The sequence below is a fragment of the Callithrix jacchus genome, chromosome 7 (genome assembly GCF_049354715.1).
Source record: "Callithrix jacchus isolate 240 chromosome 7, calJac240_pri, whole genome shotgun sequence".
In the NCBI taxonomy this organism is placed as follows: Eukaryota; Metazoa; Chordata; class Mammalia; order Primates; family Cebidae; genus Callithrix; species Callithrix jacchus.
The window spans coordinates 137,858,099-137,876,365 of NC_133508.1; the positions used below are offsets into that span (position 1 = coordinate 137,858,099).

Below are 18,267 nucleotides of genomic sequence, written 5' to 3' on the forward strand. Positions count from 1 at the left end.
GACCAGGATGGTCTCGATCTCCTGACCTCGTGATACACCCGCCTCGGCCTCCCGAAGTAATGTACTTTTAAGCGCTGTATTATTGTGTGTACGCGGGCCCCTGCGTAAGGCGGGCGCAGTGACAGGCCGGCCGGTGAGGCGCCCCCGTGGGAGGCCGCAACGGAGCTCCCGGACCCGCCAAGGGCTGAGACAAGTCCTTGGCCGAGCAGTGGCCCTTCCATACCCCACAACATGCCCGGGGGACTTCCTCCCAGATCTTCCTTGTGGCCTTCCTCGCCCACTCCAGTGACACTATGCACCCACACCGTGACCCGAGAGGCCTCTGGCTCCTGCTGCACTCCTTGTCCCTGCTGCTGTTTGAGGTGGCCAGAGCTGGCCCAGCCATGGTTAGCTGTCCTGCCGCCGCCCCTCCTACATCCTCGCCCCGAGGCTCCTGCGGCAGCGACGGGCGCGCGCGCCATGCTCGCTGCCCCCACGCCGCTCGGTCCTCTTGCATCGCCGCGCTTCCGGCTCCCGGCAACGCTCCACGCCAGGCCTGCGGACCTGGAGGCTGCGGCCGTGGTCGGTGGGCTCCGGCGGGCTCAGCGTTTGAGGCGGCGGCGGGGGTGAGCGGAGCCGGGCCCCGCAAGTCCCCGGGAGGCGACGGTGCCGGGCGAGGTCCCCTGCGTAAGGCCGGCGCTGTGACAGGCCGGCCGGTGAGGCGCCGCAGGGGGAGGCCGCAACGGAGCTCCCGGACCGGCCGTGGGCTGAGACACCTCCTAGCTAAGCAGTGACCCTTCCGTACCCCACCAGAACATGCCCGGGGAACTTCCTCCCAGATCTTCCTTGTGGCCTTCCTCTCCACTCCAGTGAGTGTGCACCCCCACCGTGACCCGAGAGGGCTCTGGCTCCTGCTGCCGTCCTTGTCCCTGCTGCTTTTTTTTTTTTTTTTTTTTTTTGATTCGGAGTTTCGTTCTCGTTACCCAGGCTGGAGTGCAATGGTGCAATCTCGGCTCACCGCAACCTCCGCCTCCTGGGTTCAGGCAATTCTCCTGCCTCAGCCTCCTGAGTAGCTGGGATTACAGGCACGCGCCACCGTGCCCAGCTAATTTTTTGTATTTTTAGTAGAGACGGGGTTTCACCATGTTGACCAGGATGGTCTCGATCTCTGGAGCTCGTGATCCACCCGCCTCGGCCTCCCAAAGTGCTGGGATTACAGGCTTGAGCCACCGCGCCCAGCCGGGAGTCCCTGCTGCTTTTTGAGGTGGCCAGAGGTAGCCGATTCGTGGTTAGCCGCCCCTCCTGCCTCCTACACGCCGCCGCCTCTGCGGCCGCCACCGTCGCTGCCGCCCCTCCTACATCTGAAAATTGTTTTCAGACAGCGGACAACAGCAGCACACTTTGATTTGCCGAGAAACAGGAAACTTAAGGGGGAAGTCCCCTGATTTCCTAGTGCTTTGCTGGGGACAATTTCTAACCAGCTGCACAGGGGGCTAAAGTCCACTCAGAGCAGGGCAGCCCCACTGAGCTGAGAAGGCAGAGATCAGAGTTCAGGGCTGCTGAATGCAACCTGCAGGGTAGGGCATCAGTGAGGACACAGCTGTGCAGAGGGGCAGCTCCCAAAGTCCACGTGGGGTCCCATTTGCATACTTATCAAGGACTGAACTCCACCCGCACAAAAAAAGGACTAACAGATTTAATAGAGGGGTGGCTGCTACAAAATTATGTTTGGACCAGAGGTGCTTCAGGTGGAGGAGCATTGGGGAATGAATGAACGATGGAGTTCCTGCCATCCGTGGTGGGGGAAAGACGTCATGCACACCTCATTAGCATCCAGGTATCCCACTGAGACACTAGAATAACTGCTTTAGGAATAAGTGTCACATTTTACAATAAGACTTATTCTAGACTAGTCCTAGTAAAGCCTAAAGCTAAATCCTGACAAAATCCACCAGGGGATGGATTGGTGACTGAGTCATGCCAAGTTACAGGGTCTTGGGAAATACTGTGGGCTTTCCATGAATCCATAGTAATGAAACAGAAACCAAGTCCACATAAGTCCAAAGTGATGACAGTAATTTTACTGCCCACTAGAACAAAATTAATTCACACAATCAATAAGACAAGTTAGCCAAGTTGACATTTAAGCAAACTACATTTAAGAACAGCTAGCAACACTTTGGGAGGCCGAGACGGGTGGATCAAGAGGTCGAGAGATCGAGACCATCCTGGTCAACATGGTGAAACCCCATCTCTACTAAAAATACAAAAAATTAGCTGCGCATGGTGGCGCGTGCCTGTAATCCCAGCTACTCAGGAGGCTGAGGCAGGAGAATTGCCTGAACTCAGGAGGCGGAAGTTGCGGTGAGCCGAGATCACGCCGTTGTACTCCAGTCTGAGTAACAGGAGCGAAACTCCGTCTCGGAAAAAAAAAAAAAAAAAAAAATTCACCAAGATAAATCACATACACCAAACCGTAAAATAAATCTCAACAAATTTTCAAAAACTGTTACAGATTATGTTTGTTGACCACAAAATTATATTAGAATCAATAACAGTAAGAAATCTATTAAATCGTGAAATATTTGGAATTTAGGTAATATGCTGCTAAACAACATGAATCCAAGAGAAGAGAAAACTGGAAAATACTTGAAATGTAATGAAAATGTAAACACAAGATATTAAAATCTGTGAGATGCAGCTAAAGTGATACGTAGGAAAAAATGTGTAACTTTATGTGTATACTGGAGAATAAAAAAAATTTTAAATCACTGTTTTAAATTTATATTTAAGATTCTAGAAAAAGACAAGAAATTAAACCCAAAGTAAGTAGAACAAAATAAATCATAAAAAGCAGAAGTAAAATATAAAACAGATAACTAAAAATTAAAGCTAAAAACTTTTTTAAAAAAATTAATAAAACTGATAAACACCTAGCAAGACTAATTAAGAAAAAAGAGAGAAAATGCAATTTATCTTTATCAGGAACTAGAAAGGTGATATGCGTAGATTCCAACATTAAAAGGCTGCTTAAAAATTATGATAAGCAACTTTATGTTCATAAAAGCAATAATGTAGCTAAAATGGGCAAGTTTCTTGAAAAGTACAATTCACCTAAACTCACAAGAGGAAATAGAATAATATTCCTCTACCTATAAAAGAAATTGGATTTATGATTTAAAAATCTGACACTAAGCAAAATCTAAGCCCAGATGCTTTCAGGTTGAATTCTTTCCTTTATCTACAGATAACATGATAAAAATATTAAATTAATTTTTTCAGAACAGAGAAGAAGAAACCTCTCAACGTTTTTGAGGCAAGCATAACCCTGATAAGAAAACCAAAGCAAATATAACCCTGATACCAAAAGATTTTAAAAGAAAAAAATCACTACTTCTTGTAAATATAGATGCAAGAAATCCTACAAAATATTAACAAATCAAATCCAAACATATAGCAGGTATAATAAACCTTGACCAAGTGTAGTTTATTCCAGGAATATAAAGTTTGCAAATGTTGATTTGTAAATCAATTAATGTAATTCAGCCCATTGACAGAAGGAAAAAATTATACCAACATTTAAATTAATGCAGACAAAGTATTTGTCAAGATTGAAACTCATTCATGATTCTTAAAAGAAAAAACACGTGGCACACTAGGAATAGAAGGAACTTTCTTTAACTTGAGAAATGCATCTATGAAGAACATCCAGCTAATATTGTGGTTAATAGTGAAAAGCTGAAGGCTTTTCATCTAAGGCAGAGAATAGGGGAAGAATGTCAGCTTTTGCTACATTTATTCACTATCATTCTCGAGGTCTTCATCAATGCAACAATGAAAAGAAAGACAAAAAGTAATAAAGTGTGGAAATCAAGAAGTGAAACAATCCATATTCACAACAAACATGTATATAGAAGATCCTAAGAAATATGCTTAAATTACTTGTATTAATCTGTGAATTTTGCACGGTCACAAGATTCAATGAACAAAAACTAAAAAGCCTCAACAAATGAAGAGATGTAACATGTAGAAGAATGGGAAGATTAAAAAAAAAGAATGAGAAGATTTTGATGTTATCACAGATGTCATTTATACTTTGCATCTCCTGGGTTTCCAGTATTGGTTGAAAAATGTATCCCCATTGCCAATATTATGTATATACTTTCTTAAGTTGTCTTGAAAGATTTTAAATTAAATTGAAATTTTATTTTACATTTTAGGCTTAAATCCATTTTTTGAGTACAGTGAGGTTCAACATTATTTCCTTCCAGATAGACACTAAATTCTGCCAGCATAGACTATTTTTAAAAATATATTTTCTCCACTGATTTGATGTATCATTATGATGTATTAAATTTTGACAGACAACGATCTATAACGAGTTATCTAGACTCTTTCATTGATCTATTTATTTGTTTGTTTATATACTGATACCATATTATTGTTCCCAATCAACTTGTGGAGGCTGAGGCAGGAGGATCGCTTGAGCCAGGAGTTGGAGGCTGCAGTGAGCTGGGATCGCACCATAGCACTCCAGCCTGTGTGATAGAACAAGACTGTCTCAAAAAAAAAAATGCATCTCCTAAGTTTATGGTTTAATGCATTTTGACAAATCTGTACAATTGTAGTAGATTCATAGAGTTGTGCAGCCGTCACCAATACCAGTTTTAGAACATTTTCTTCACCTCTTCAATTTCCCTCCAGCTCCTTTGCAGTCAGTCCCTGCTCCCTCACCTGCTACTGCCATGACAGTCCCAAGCAATCATTAATCTGCCCTGTGCCTCTCTAAATGTGTCCTTTCTGGAAGTTTCACAGAAATAGAATAAGACAATATGGGGCCGGGCGTGGTGGCTCATGCCTATAATCCCAGCACTTTGGGAGGCCGAGGCGGGTGATCACGAAGTCAAGAGATCGAGACCATCCTGGTCAACATGGTGAAACCCCGTCTCTACTGAAAATACAAAACATTAGCTGGGCATGGTGGCGTGTGCCTGTAATCCCAGCTACTCAGGAGGCTGAGGCAGGAGAATTGCCTGAACCCAGGAGGCAGAGGTTGCAGTGAGCCGAGATCGCGCCATTGCACTCCAGCCTGGGTAATGAGAGCAAAACTCCTTCTCAAAAAAAAAAGACAATATGTAGTGCTTTGCACTTAACATAATGTTATTGAGGTTCATCCATGTTATAGCATATATAAGATTTCATTGCTGAATCGAATTCCAATGCACAGGTACACCACATTTTGTTTATTCATTTAGCAGCTGATGGACACTGAATTATTTCCAGTTTTTGACTATTGTGAATAATACTGCTGTGAACATGCCAGAACAATTCTTGAATAGACATAAGTTTTCACTTATTTTGGATAGATTTCTAGGGGTGGACTTGTTGAATCATATGGTAACAGTATGTTTAACTTCTTAAGAAACTGTCAAACTGGTTTCCAAAGTGACTATTATTTTACATTCCCAACGGAAATATTTAAGGATTCCAGCTTTCCCACGTAATCAGCAAGACTGGGTATTCTCTGCCTTTTTAAGATTAGTCATATGTGGTTTATTAGTGTGGTTTTAATTTACATTTACCTAAAGACTAATGACGTTGAGGACCCTGTTACACGCTTTTTAGCCATCTATAGTTCTTCTTTGGCAACATGAACATCCATGTTCTTTGCTGATTTTTAAAATTAGGTTGCTTCTTTTCTTTTTCTAGACAGAGTTTCATTCTTGTTGTCCAGGCTGGAGTGCACTGAGGCAAAGTCGGCTCACTGCAACCTCCCCGTCCAGTTCAAGTGATTCTCCTGCCTCACCCTCCCGAGTAGCAGGGATTACAAGCATGTGCCACCACACCTGGCTAATTTTGTATTTTTAGTAGAGACGGGGTTTTCTCCATGTTGGTCAGGCTGGTCTCGAATTCCCGACCTCAGATCATCCACCAGCCTCGGCCTCCCAAAGTGCCAGAATTACAGGCATGAGCCACCCTGCCTGGCCTAGGTTGCTTCTGATTGGATTAAAAAAGTGTTCTTTATATATTGTGAATTCAAGTCCTTTGTAAGATATATGTTTAGCAAATATTTTCTTCTAACCGATGACTATTTTCTTCTTGATCTCTTTTGAAGCAAAATTTTTTAAATTTTAGTAAAGTTCATTTTATTAATGGTTTCTATTTGGCTTGTGCTTTTGGCACATTATCTTAGAACTCTTTGCTTGATCCAAATTCACAAAGATTTTTCTCCCGTGAATTCCTCTTGAAGTTTTACATTTTAGCTTTTACAACTAGGTCTATACCCATTTTGAGTTAATTGCTGTGCATGTGTTATGTCAGGCAAAGCGCCATGAGGGGGCTTTATCTGGACAGCAGCAGGGGAGTATGGGCTGGGGAAGGAAAACTCTTAAACATGACTTATCTCCAAGCTCCTCTGCTGCTATCCAGACACTTGGAGATAAGTCATGTTTAAGAGTTATCCTTCCCCAGCCCATGAAACTGAGGTTTCCTCCTGCATCTGTCAGTGACTGGCTAATACCTTGAGGGAAGACAGATAAATGGTACATATGGATTATACATTTCCATATATGTCCTATTTTGAGGAACTGGGTGCAAAGTGATTACAGTAGCCCAAGCATAGTCCTACAAGAAGAACCCATAGGAGCCAAAACACACCAAAAGCAGGGACGGACTGTACAGATGGGCTAACAGGGATCTCAGATGATCTAAGTTACTCTCCTAGGAAGACTCCTGAGATGGATGCAAGGGGGAACTTCCACATATCAAGACCTCAGTAAACATGTGTCTTTGGAGTTAGGAGCAGATTGAAGGTATTTCCCAGTTTGTAAACATTTTTGTCAACATGAAAATAGCAGGCATCTAGACTTATAATCTCCTAAAGAAAAGATAGAGAAATTTGAGAACCAAAGGTCCCATCCATTTAAGAACCAGTGCACTCTGCGAGAATCCTAAGGGTTAGCTGATACTGCCCTATCTCAACTCACAGACCCTACACTTCTAAGATCTGTTGAGTTTCCGATGTGTGGCCAGAGGAACACTAGCACCAGAAATTTGATAGTTTAAGTGAAGAGACAATTCAGGGAATGTAATGTTGCATAGTCACACCGCATTACTTATCACTCTCACTGCAGCCGCCTTTCTGAAAATGAAACCCCTGATATTCAACTGAAACACATGGAAATCAAAACAGGTGATGGACAAAAGTTGAAAGGTTGAATCCAGGTACCTTCATGTATTTTGGGGCCTATAAAGCATAGAGCTCCTCAAAGGTAGGGTTCCTGGAGTCTCCTAGGTGTCTGAGAGGGCTTTGGACAGGATATGGGCAAGTGTGCAGGTGCAGGGATGGTCGCATTTAACAGAGTCCAGGAATATAACTTCCGAGAGCACATGCTGTACCAAGAACTTTGATACCTGTCACAAAATATTGTATCTATACATTTAAATTTGGTGTGCATATTCCTAATAGTATTCTAGGGTGGAATATAACATCATACCATATAGCCTTATGGAAGAAAACTTTGTATACAACTCAGTTACTGGCTTGGTTAGCCTTCTTCCTGGCCCCATCCCAGGTTCAACAGTACCTTTAAACTGGTTTCACCACTGGGAAAAGGATGCGTGTCTAGGAGATAATAAAAAGCATTAGAGAGAGATGACAGCACACCGCAGGGGTGTTCTTAAGTGTGTAATGCTTCCAGATAGGTTTGCTGTTATGCTGTTTCTAAGAACAGTACTCTGAACTAGCTCTCTGAGCTCTGGCACTGACTGATGGCCAATTCTGGAAGGAATCATTGTTCCTTTTCTTAGACAAGGAAAATTGAACTCCTCCTGATTTGGCTAAAATCTCCACAAAACGATTTGGAGAAAAGACACAAAGCACTGTTTCTTTCAGTTACTATGATCTCCCTTTACTGATGGATAGCATGGACAAGGAAAAAAGGTAGCCTCATCAACTTTCATTGTAAACAGAGAGTGACAGACTGCTGGGTAAATACATCAATAGTGCTTACTCTGGAAAACCTTCTTACATGTGGAATGCATTTACCAAGATGTGTCTGATCTTTGTAGGACTCTTCATGATGGTCTAACCTGGAATCTGCAGATTTACATGTCCTGGTTCCTTGGAAACCCTCACATAATCTATGCTACTGTCAGAGTTATCAAATGGAGATGTCCAAAAATGACTCCATATTATGTAAGTTACAATCTCATGTGTCACTTACAGAGCTTGTGTGTCACATCTGGGCTAGATCATTTCCTAGTATGGAAGGAAGGCTCTTTGGGGACTGATGGTGGTGATGGTGGTGGTCTCAGCCTTGTTGTTGCTTTATGTGTGCCTCGCAATTGATTTTATTCTGGAGTACAATAATATAAATTAATAAAATTTGATACTAGGTAAGATTTATGATTCTCAATAGGTTTATTTGCAGCCCGTTCTTCTGTGTTGTCTCCATTTCAGGTAAATATTCTCCTATGCAATTCCCTGATGTTTCTTAAAACAGAGCTCATGTCCTTTGCAGGAACATGGATGGAGCTGGAGGCCAGTGTTCTTAGCAAACCAGCTCAGGAACAGAAAACTGAATACTGCAGGTTCTCACTTATAGGTGGCAGCTAAATAATAAAAACACACCAACACAAAGAGGGGAACAACAGACACTGGGGCTTACCTGAGGGTAAAGGGTGGGAAGAGGGAGAGGAGCAGAAAAAATAACTATTGGGTACCAGGTGTAGTACCTGCATGATGAAATAATGCATACAACCTGAGTTTATATAACACACTTCTACACATGTTCCTGGACCTAAAATAAATTTTATAAAAATGATGAGTGTTGGCCAAGTCAAACCAGAATAATCAGTGTGTAGGGCCATGGTTAGCTTATGGGTTACTCAGTGGCCTTCAGTTCCTGATTAAACTCAGTATTTTGCTGAAGCACCTTCCCAAACCATATATTATTTTACACGTGCCCATTTGCAACTCCAGAAGCACAACACCAGTTTTCAGTGCTGTCTGTGGTCTTTGTTTGGAACTCCAGCATAAGTTATAAATTGAAGGTCTCTGTTTTATTTCATGGACTTAGAGGTCAAGATCAGTACAGCTTCTTGACATGCATAAAGAGACTCTTGTTTCTCAGCAGAGCAATGGAGTTGAGCCGTCCTCTTTGTTCTTAATGAATTATATATATATATATATATATATATATATATATATATATATATATATATATTTTTTTTTTTTTTAGGCGGAGTTTCACTGTTGTTAGCCAGACTGGAGTGCAATGGCACGATCTCGGCTCACCACAACCTCTGCCTCCTGGGTTCAAGCAATTCTCCTGCCTCAGCCTCCCAAGTTGCTGGGACTACAGGCATGCACCACCATGCCCACCTAATTTTTGCATTTTTAGTAGAGACGGGGTTACACCTTGTTAACCAGGATGGTCTCGATCTCTTGACCTCGTGATCCACCGGCCTCAGCCTCCCAAAGTGCTGGGATTATAGGCATGAGCCACCGCACCTGACCGACTGTGATAAATTTTAATAAGCTTGGTACATAATTGCTCAATATATGGTATGTGATAAGCTTAATTTCATTAGCACTCCTCATAAATCATCACAATGTGATTCTCAGGGGAAAGCCGCATGGCTTGGAGCTCTGGCCTGCTGAACCTTGTGTTTGTGGTCAACAGCACTATGGTGATGTGGGGTCTTGTGAGGCTTCCTGACAGGTGAGAGGCATTTCAAGGGACTCTGTTTCAACAGAAAGGTCATCACAGCTTCCTCATTCATGGCATAGCTTAAAACACCTTTGCTCTCAAGACATTGATTCATTGTTTGTTTCTTTGCTTCTCACATGCTCTTGGGATCCTGTACCTCCCCCTCATGGCTGTATCTCTCCTTCTCCTCAACTCTGACAGTCTCCAGGGCCCATGGGACTCAGGAAGTAGTTGTCTGGTGTGGGGCTGGGTCTTTTCACTTAGAAGCTGCCCTAGTACTGCCATGTCCCACTGAAACCTCTTTGGTGAGCTGACCTCCTTAAACCATTCAGCACATCCATGTGGACTGGAAGAAAATTGGGTTTTGATAAGACGTGTAATGCAATTCTTCCTCATTTCTCCTGACACAAAAGGCAGTAACTTTGGTCTTCAGGAAAACATCCTTCCCCCAAGCCCTGAGATCCTCCAGCATTAAAATTAGAAGAGGGAAACAGGCTGAACTGCAATAGCTGAAGAAACTCTACTCTGGGCCCTCCAGGTCAGACCTCTTTCCCGGAGGAGGGAAGCTTCCTGGCAGGCACCAAGAGCAGAGGACTCATGTGATGAAGGCTGACCCATTCTCTTGTGTTTGGGTTGCTGTTCCGACATTGGCTTGCAGGTAAAATTTACAAATGAGACATCTAAAGTATCTAGTTCACAATATGCCTTTCCCAAATCCTTGGTACCGTTGCTTTCCTGGGCCCCTTCATCCATCATATATATACATATGCACTTTAAGTTCTGAGGTACATGTGTAGATCATGCAGGATTGTTACATAGGTACACACATGCAATGGTGGTTTGCTGCCTCCATCCCCCCATCACCTACATTAGGTATTTCTCCTAATGCTATCCCTCCTCAATCTCCCCAGCCCCTGCTATCCTTCCCCAAGCCCCCAACCCCCCAACAGATCCCAGTATGTGATGTTCCCCTCCCTATGCCCATGTGCTCCCATTGTTCAACACCTACTTATGAGTGAGAACATGCAGTGTTTACTTTTCTGTTCATGTGTCAGTTTGTGGAGAATGATATTTCCAGATTCATCCATGTACCTGCAAAGGACATGAATGCATCCTTTTTTATGGCTGTATAGTGTTCCATCATGCATATGTTCCACAATTTCTTTATCTAGTCTATCTTTGATGAACATTTGAGTTGCTTCCAAGTCTTTGCTATTGTAAACAGTGCTGCAGTCAACATACATGTGCATGTGTCTATAATAGAACAATTTATAATCCTTTGGATATATACCCAGTAATGGGATTGCTGGGTCAAATGGAATTTCTATTTTTAGGTCCTTGAGAAATCACCACGCTGTCTTCCACAATGGTTGACTAATACTCTCCCACCAACAGTGAGAAAGTGTTCTTAATTTTCCACATCCTCTCCAGCATCTGTTATCTCCAGATTTTTTAATGATGGCCATTCTAACTGGTGTGAGATGGTGTCTCAATGTGGTTTTGATTTGCATTTCTCTAATGACCAGTGCATCCATGAAATATTAAGATATGTTTACCACTGTGTTCATATAAAGATAATGTATTACTATTATATGGTGAAATATTTCCTTTGACCTAAAAAACATTGTTTTTCTTCTGGTTTTAGAATAAATGAAAATGTTTTGATGTGGTCCATAGGTACCACCTACTATGCAGCCCCGTTTTCCTTCTGGTTTTAGAATAAATGAAAATGTTTTGTTGTGGTCCATAGGTGCCACCTACTATGCAGCCCCTGGTCTTACCTGATTCAGGCTGATATAGCCAAGCACCATGAACTGAGTAGCTTATAAACAACAGAAATTCATTTTTTGTCAGTTCTAGAGGCAAAGGCTGGGAAGTACACAATACAAGCACATGCAGATTTAGTGTCCAGGGAGTGTTCCTATCCACAATCACAGATGCCCCTCTCTCTGTGTCCCTCCATCCTAGAAAGGCAAGGCAGCTCTCTGGCCTGTTCATGAGGGCACTCATTCCATTTACAAGCACTCTATTCTTATGACCTGTTAACTCCCAAAAGGTTTCACCTCCTAATACTAGCACTTTGGGGGTTAAGATTTCAATGTAAGAATTTGAGGGAGCCAGAAACGTTCAGTCCATAGCACACCCTGTGTTCCCTGCTGAGATGGAGAATAGCAGAGATTGGAACTGGTGGACATGATAAAGGAGATATAGGAGGAGAGAGGAGGAGGAGGAGGAGGAGGAAGAAAAGGAGAGTGAGCTGAATAACAAGTTGGTTCTCTTTCCTGGCCCCAGAGTGGCTACATCTCCCAGCAGGGAGCATCCCCTGACCCTGTTCCTCACACACAGGTCATTCTGGCCTTTCATCCCCCAACCTTTTTCTATTAAAAAAAAAATCCTCCCATCTCTCCTCCCCTTTTCTGATTCTTGGGACTCCCTTCTTTTCCACTGGGTCTCCCCAAGTTCTACCACAGGAGCAGAACTGGCCCTCCACTGCCCACCCCCTCAGGCCTCATTTACAAAACCCTTTCCTGTGGTTCTGCAGAGTCTAGGGCACAGCCATCTCCCGAATGAAACGGAACTACAGGCCAGGCCAGGCTTATGGAGGGTAGAGTCTGCTGAATCAGCATCCAGCTGTTTTAGGTCATTCTAGATGAGACTCAGTGATGACTATTAAATCCATCATCTTTAGTGAAAAAAGCCAACCACAAGAGAACACACGGTGTATGATTGCAGATAAACTGAGACCTGATAGGAGTGCACCATAAGCAGAAATTTTAATGTAAACAAGAAAAGGAACATCACAGCTGTGTGCAGTAACTGCTCAGGGCAGGGAGAGTGGTGTGATCAGGAAGGGATAGGTGGAAAGCTTCTGGAACCTACCTGGGTTCTGGGTGTTAATCTAGGTGGGGAAGATATGTTCATCTGTAGCAATTCATTAGCCTGCACATTTATATTTTGTGTACCATTATGCATAAAGTTTCGCACAATTAAAGAAAAAAATCACATTTCCTGCCAGTACCTAGTATACTGGGAACCACATGTGAGTGATTGGCAGTTTCCTTTCTTCAACCAAAGCATTGCTGCCTTCTTCCTCCTTTTTCTGGATTAGCCTACCTGGTCAATGGCTGGCCTGTGGACTGAGGAAGTGAAATCCCTTTCTCTCCCTATTTGGGTAGTGTGTGGAATTGGTGGCCTGGTCCATCTTTATTTTCCTTCATCCAGAGATCAACGTAAAAACAGACCTCATGAAAATGAAAATCACAGTATCAGGGATAAGGAAAGAGAGAGAGTAAGATTTGCAGGAACATATTAAGGATATATTTTAGAAATCAGACGAAACTTTCAAAAGTATAAAAGAGAAGAAAGATCAACTCAAAAGTGCACGAGTTGGAAACCCAAATATTACTCAGAATTTCCAGGAAAAAAAAATAAAAAGCTGTTTTAACAGTTGCAGAATTCCAGCTTGTCTGGAGGAAGGAGTTGGTTGGGAGCAGTGTCCCAACCAACTGGGACACTAGATTTGGGTAGATTTCATGAGAAGAGGATGAGAGGGAAGGGCTGTGCACCCTCTGGAGGAAGGACAGAGCCTGCCATGTCCTTGATGATTTTGGCCTTTGGTGATATGTGGCGAACACCAGGAAGACCAGGTTTTGCTAAGAGATCTAGACAAATGGATTATAAAACATCACTTGTGTCCTCACGCATATAATCCCAGCACTTTGGGATGCCGAGGTGGGTGGATCACAAGGTCTAGAGATCATCAAGACCATCCCAGTCAACATGGTGAAACCCTGTCTCTATTAAAAATACAATAAAAAATACAATAAGTAGCTGGACATGGTGGTGCGAGCCTGTAATCCCAGCTACTCAGGAGGCTGAGGCAGTGGAATTGCTTGAACCCAGGAGGCGGAGGTTGTGGTGAGCTGAGATTGGGCCATTGCACTCCAGCCTGGGTAACAAGAGCGAAACTCCATCTCAAAAAAAAAACAAAAAAAAAATAGTCGTTTCAGCTGGATGAAATAAAGGTGTCACTTCTGTTTTGAGTCTTTTCTTGGATGTGGGCAAAGGAGAGTCTTGCAACTTTGTTGCTAATGGATTCTCTGATTGTTTTGCAGACGCCTAACGGTAGCTGCCGACGGGCTGAATGTTTCCTGGAGCTGGTGCAGTTGCACGAGGCAGAGGAGCCCAGGGTGCTGCAATGTGAAGGCTGGAGAGAATGTGTGTTTCTGCTGCGTGACCTTGAGTTCTTCTGTCTGCTAACTAAAAGGTCGGAGGTCACGCCCAGTTAGGCACTGAGTTTTACATGATCTCAGTTCATTTAAGATAAGCTTCTGATAGGTTTTCTCTTAGCTAGCCTCTCTCCTAACCTTATTGTCAGTCCCTCTAGTTAAATCAGATGTGGTAAAAATCCTGCCTGAACCCCATTAGGTGTTTTGTAGATGCCATTAGGCTTCTGCAAAGTAATCAGAGAATCTATTAGCAACAAAGTTGCAAGACTCTCCTTTGCCGGCATGCAGAAGAAAACACTCAAAATAGAAGTGACCCTTTATTTCATCCAGCTGAAAGCAGTAGGTTTTTTTCTTTTTCTTTTTTTTTTTTTTTAAGATGGAGTTTCCCTCGTTACCCAGGCTGGAGTGCAATGGAGCGATCTTGGCTCACTGCAACCTCTGCCTCCTGGGTTCAAGCAATTCTGCTGCCTCAGCCTCCCTAGTAGCTGGGACTACAGGCTCGTGCCACCATGTCCAGCTAATTATTGTGGGGTTTCACCATGTTGACCAGGATGGTCTTGATGATCTCTAGACCTCGTGATCGACCTACCTCGGCCTCCCAAAGTGCTGGGATTAGAGGCATGAAGATACAAGTGATGTTTTACAACCCATTTGTCTAGATCTCTTAGCAAAGCCTGGTCTTCCTGGTGTTTGCCACATATCACCAAAGGCCAAAATCATCAAGGACATGGCAGGCTCTGTCCTTCCCCCAGAGGGTGCACAGCCCTTCCCTCTCATCCTCCTCTCATGAAACTGCTGAACACTGCTCCCAACAAACTCCTTCCTCCAGACAAGCTGGAATTCTGTAAATGCTAAAACAGCTTTTCATTTTTATTTTTCCTGGGAAATTTGTTACTCATATCTGGGTTTCCCACTCGTGCCCTTTTAAGTTGATCTTTCTTCTCTTTTATGCTTTTGAAAGTTTCATTTGATTTCTAAAATATATCTTTAATATGTTCCTTAATAATTATATGTTAAGTATTAACATATAATACTTAATATGTTTAGAAACATGAATGTTTGGGGTTCAAGCAGGATTTTACCACATCTGATATATACTTCTTTTCAAGAATGAAACAAGTTCTGAAGATCCAGAGCCTAGTTCTCACATGAATAATTAAGTTTTCTTTCTAACGTTGGGTTTTACACTTACTGATTCCTGGAAACCTGATGTCATTACCCTTAAGCCCAATCCTGAGGAACACACCTCACACTTAAAGGTGGATTTTTACAGCTTATGGGGTACACTGTACACTACTAGGGTGATGGAGCACTGAAATCTCAGACTTCACCTTTGCACAATTGGTTTATGTAATCAAAAAACACTTTTTTTGTTTTCCTAAAGCTATTGAAATAAAGAACGTATGTGAAAGACAAAGGTATGTTTTTCCTCTCCTTGCAGAGAGAGAGAAGACTCTGCATGAACATAAAATACACAAAAAGATGGGCTTCAAGATACTGAACATTAAGCAAAAAAGGATAGCCATCCTTGAGAGATGTAACCCAGACAGCCAAGCCCCTCAATTGCTTCCACTGACTGTCATGAGAGAGCTTCCAAGCTAAGTACAGGGAGGAGAAAGTGAAAAGGACCCCAGTGCACACCTTTGAGTTAAGGACACTAAGCAGAGTGTCCAGGGTAGTGTAGACCCAAAGTAGCATGAAACCTATAAATAGGACCCAGTCAGGAGAGAGCTGCAGAAAGTAAATTACAGTGAACCACAGAGGGTGTCCCTACTGCATCAGCACAGTGCTGATTAAGAAAGTGTGGATCAGAGCCTACATTTGATGAAAATATTCCAAAGTCAAAGGAAAATCATTTGAAAAGATTGGAGAGTCTGGTGCCAGGTCCACACACAAGGCTTGGAATGGTGCCTGAATAATAATTAAAACTAAAATTAACTCATCATCCACAGGACAAAGGATAGGAGTTTCAAAAAGCTTTTTGCTCAGTAGCAGGCCATGAGCCCTGCTCTGGACCACCTCACAAATCATAAAAACCAGACTGAAAATGATTAGACTGTTTCCAAGTGATTTAACTGCATCGCTGAAGAAAGCTAAAGATACACAGGAACACAAAGGCATCCAGCACTCAAGATAACAGACACAACATCTGGGAAACCATCAGAGATTCTGAGGCCTGGAAAGATGCCTGTGTGAGGAGATGAGTAAGTCTTTGGAAGCTGACCCAGCCGAGAAATAAACCCACCATCTATGATCCGTTGATCTTTGATGGAGACACCAAGAAAACATGATAATAGACTAGCTAGAGAAAAGGTGGCAGATATACACCATGGAATACTATGCAGCCATATAAAGAAATGAGATCATGTCATTTGCAGGGACATGGATGGAGTCGAAAGCCATTATCCTCAGCAAACTAACAAAGGAACAGAAAACAAAACACTGCATATTCTCACTTATAAGTGGGAGCCGGATGATGAGAACACATGGACAGATGGGGTGGGGGTGGGGACAATGCACAATTGGCCCTGTCAGGGGGTGGGGAATTGGGGAAGGGAGAGCCTCAGGAAGAGAAGCTAATGGATGCTGGGCTTAATCCCTAGGCAATGCGATGATCCAGATTCTCTGTGCAGCAGATGATCCGGATTCTCTGTGCAGCAAACTGCCATGGCACACATCCACCTGTGTAGCAAATCTGCATGTCCTGCACATGTACTCCTGAGCTTAAGTCAAAGGTGAAGTAAAAAGCAATAAACAAAGAAAGGAAAAATCCACTTAAATATCAGTACTTGCACTAAGAGTAACTCAAAATTGATTATAGAACTAAAGTGAACTGCAAATCCAGAAAACTTACAGTAGCAAATGTAAGGGAAACTTCCACAGTGCAGAGTTACACACAAAGTAGACTTAGGTATCATATCAACACAAAGTACTAAAGAAAAGATTCATAAGTTCAACTTGATACAAATTAAAAATTTTTGGTCAGCTCAAGACACTGTTAATAGAATAAAAAGCTACAAATTGGGAGAAGAATATGAAAACCCCACATAGGTCAAAGGTCCTGTATACTGACTAATTGTGTGTATAACATTTAGCGAGCCCCGGTGTGCCAGGACATTTGTTCCAGCATTTTTCTGGGTGTGTGCTGGAGGCGGTTTCTGGATGACATTAACACTAAACTAGACAAACTAAGTGAAGCAGATGCCCTCTCTGTGGTGGGCAGGCCTCATCCAATCAGCCAAAGGCCAGAGGAGAAGGAAAAGGTCAATGAGAAGAAAATGCTTTCCTGAGTGTCCAGCTTTCCATCTTGGGAATTGCAGCCTCCACAATCATATGTCCAAACATACACACACACACACACACACACACACACACACACACACACACATGCTGTGTACATATATACACACACACTCATTTTGTAAGTAAGTAGGAAGGATTGTATTTTTAAAAGTTCAGATATTCAATGACTATTGCTGAAGCTGGCCAATGAACATGGGGATGTTCTACTATACGATTCTGTCTCCTTTTTTATACTACTGAAGTTCTGCATTTGAAGAAGTATGAGAGATAAAAGCTGAATTTCTTCACATACACTTCAAAGCCCTAGGGATTAACACAGAGTCAAAACTGCCACCCATAATCCTGCCACCAACCAGGGCTAGAAAACACTGTGGCCCTCAGGTGATTTTATTTAGCTGGATCTGGGAGCCACACAACAGCAGAGGGAGCAGGAAATACTATGCAAATAGAAACCAGCACAGCAGGGAGGGCCTGTCCACAACAGAATACCCAGAAAAACCATCCTCAGCCAGCCAGTGTGGAGAAACACAGAACATGCCTGAGACCTGGTGGATCAGAACCCAGCTACTGGGGAATGAATTGGCAGGGGCTTCACAGTACAGAGGACCAGAGGGACCAATCTTCCAAGGGTAGCATTGCTGGGAGACCGGGAGGCTTGGACAAAGGAAGCATCCTATGGAGACTTGTAGTGACGAGAATGAATGAAGTAACTGGCAGAAATTAAAGGTCCTGGTAGAACGAAATAGAATCCCAGAGAGAGCAAATGTGCTGTCTCCCAACACCAAACAGTACATTCTAAAATCATAAGAAAAATCCTTTTTAGCAAGTACTGTATATCTGGTGATATGACCCATGCATGAAGACTGGGAAAAGTTCCCTAAGCAAAAGTCAGCGAGACCTGATTCCCTCAGGAGGACTCTGTTACGGATAAATTCCACTCAACAAGGGACACTTAGGACACACGTTTGAATAGCACATGTGTGTCAACATATTTAATTGTAGATCTATACCAGAAACCAAGATGGGAACAGGTGGGACACACA

At 42.9% G+C, this 18,267-nt stretch overlaps 1 protein-coding gene across 1 annotated transcript; it reads left to right on the forward strand.

The window, feature by feature from the left end:
• The first annotated feature begins 92 nt into the window (after positions 1-92).
• LOC144577061 (uncharacterized) lies at positions 93-15,955 on the forward strand. The gene is made up of 3 exons (XM_078332609.1): positions 93-605; positions 8,050-8,176; positions 13,808-15,955. The coding sequence occupies exons 1-3, from the start codon at positions 232-234 to the stop codon at positions 13,979-13,981; spliced, it is 675 nt and encodes a 224-aa protein (XP_078188735.1). The 5' UTR covers positions 93-231; the 3' UTR covers positions 13,982-15,955.
• The last annotated feature ends 2,312 nt before the right edge of the window (positions 15,956-18,267 follow it).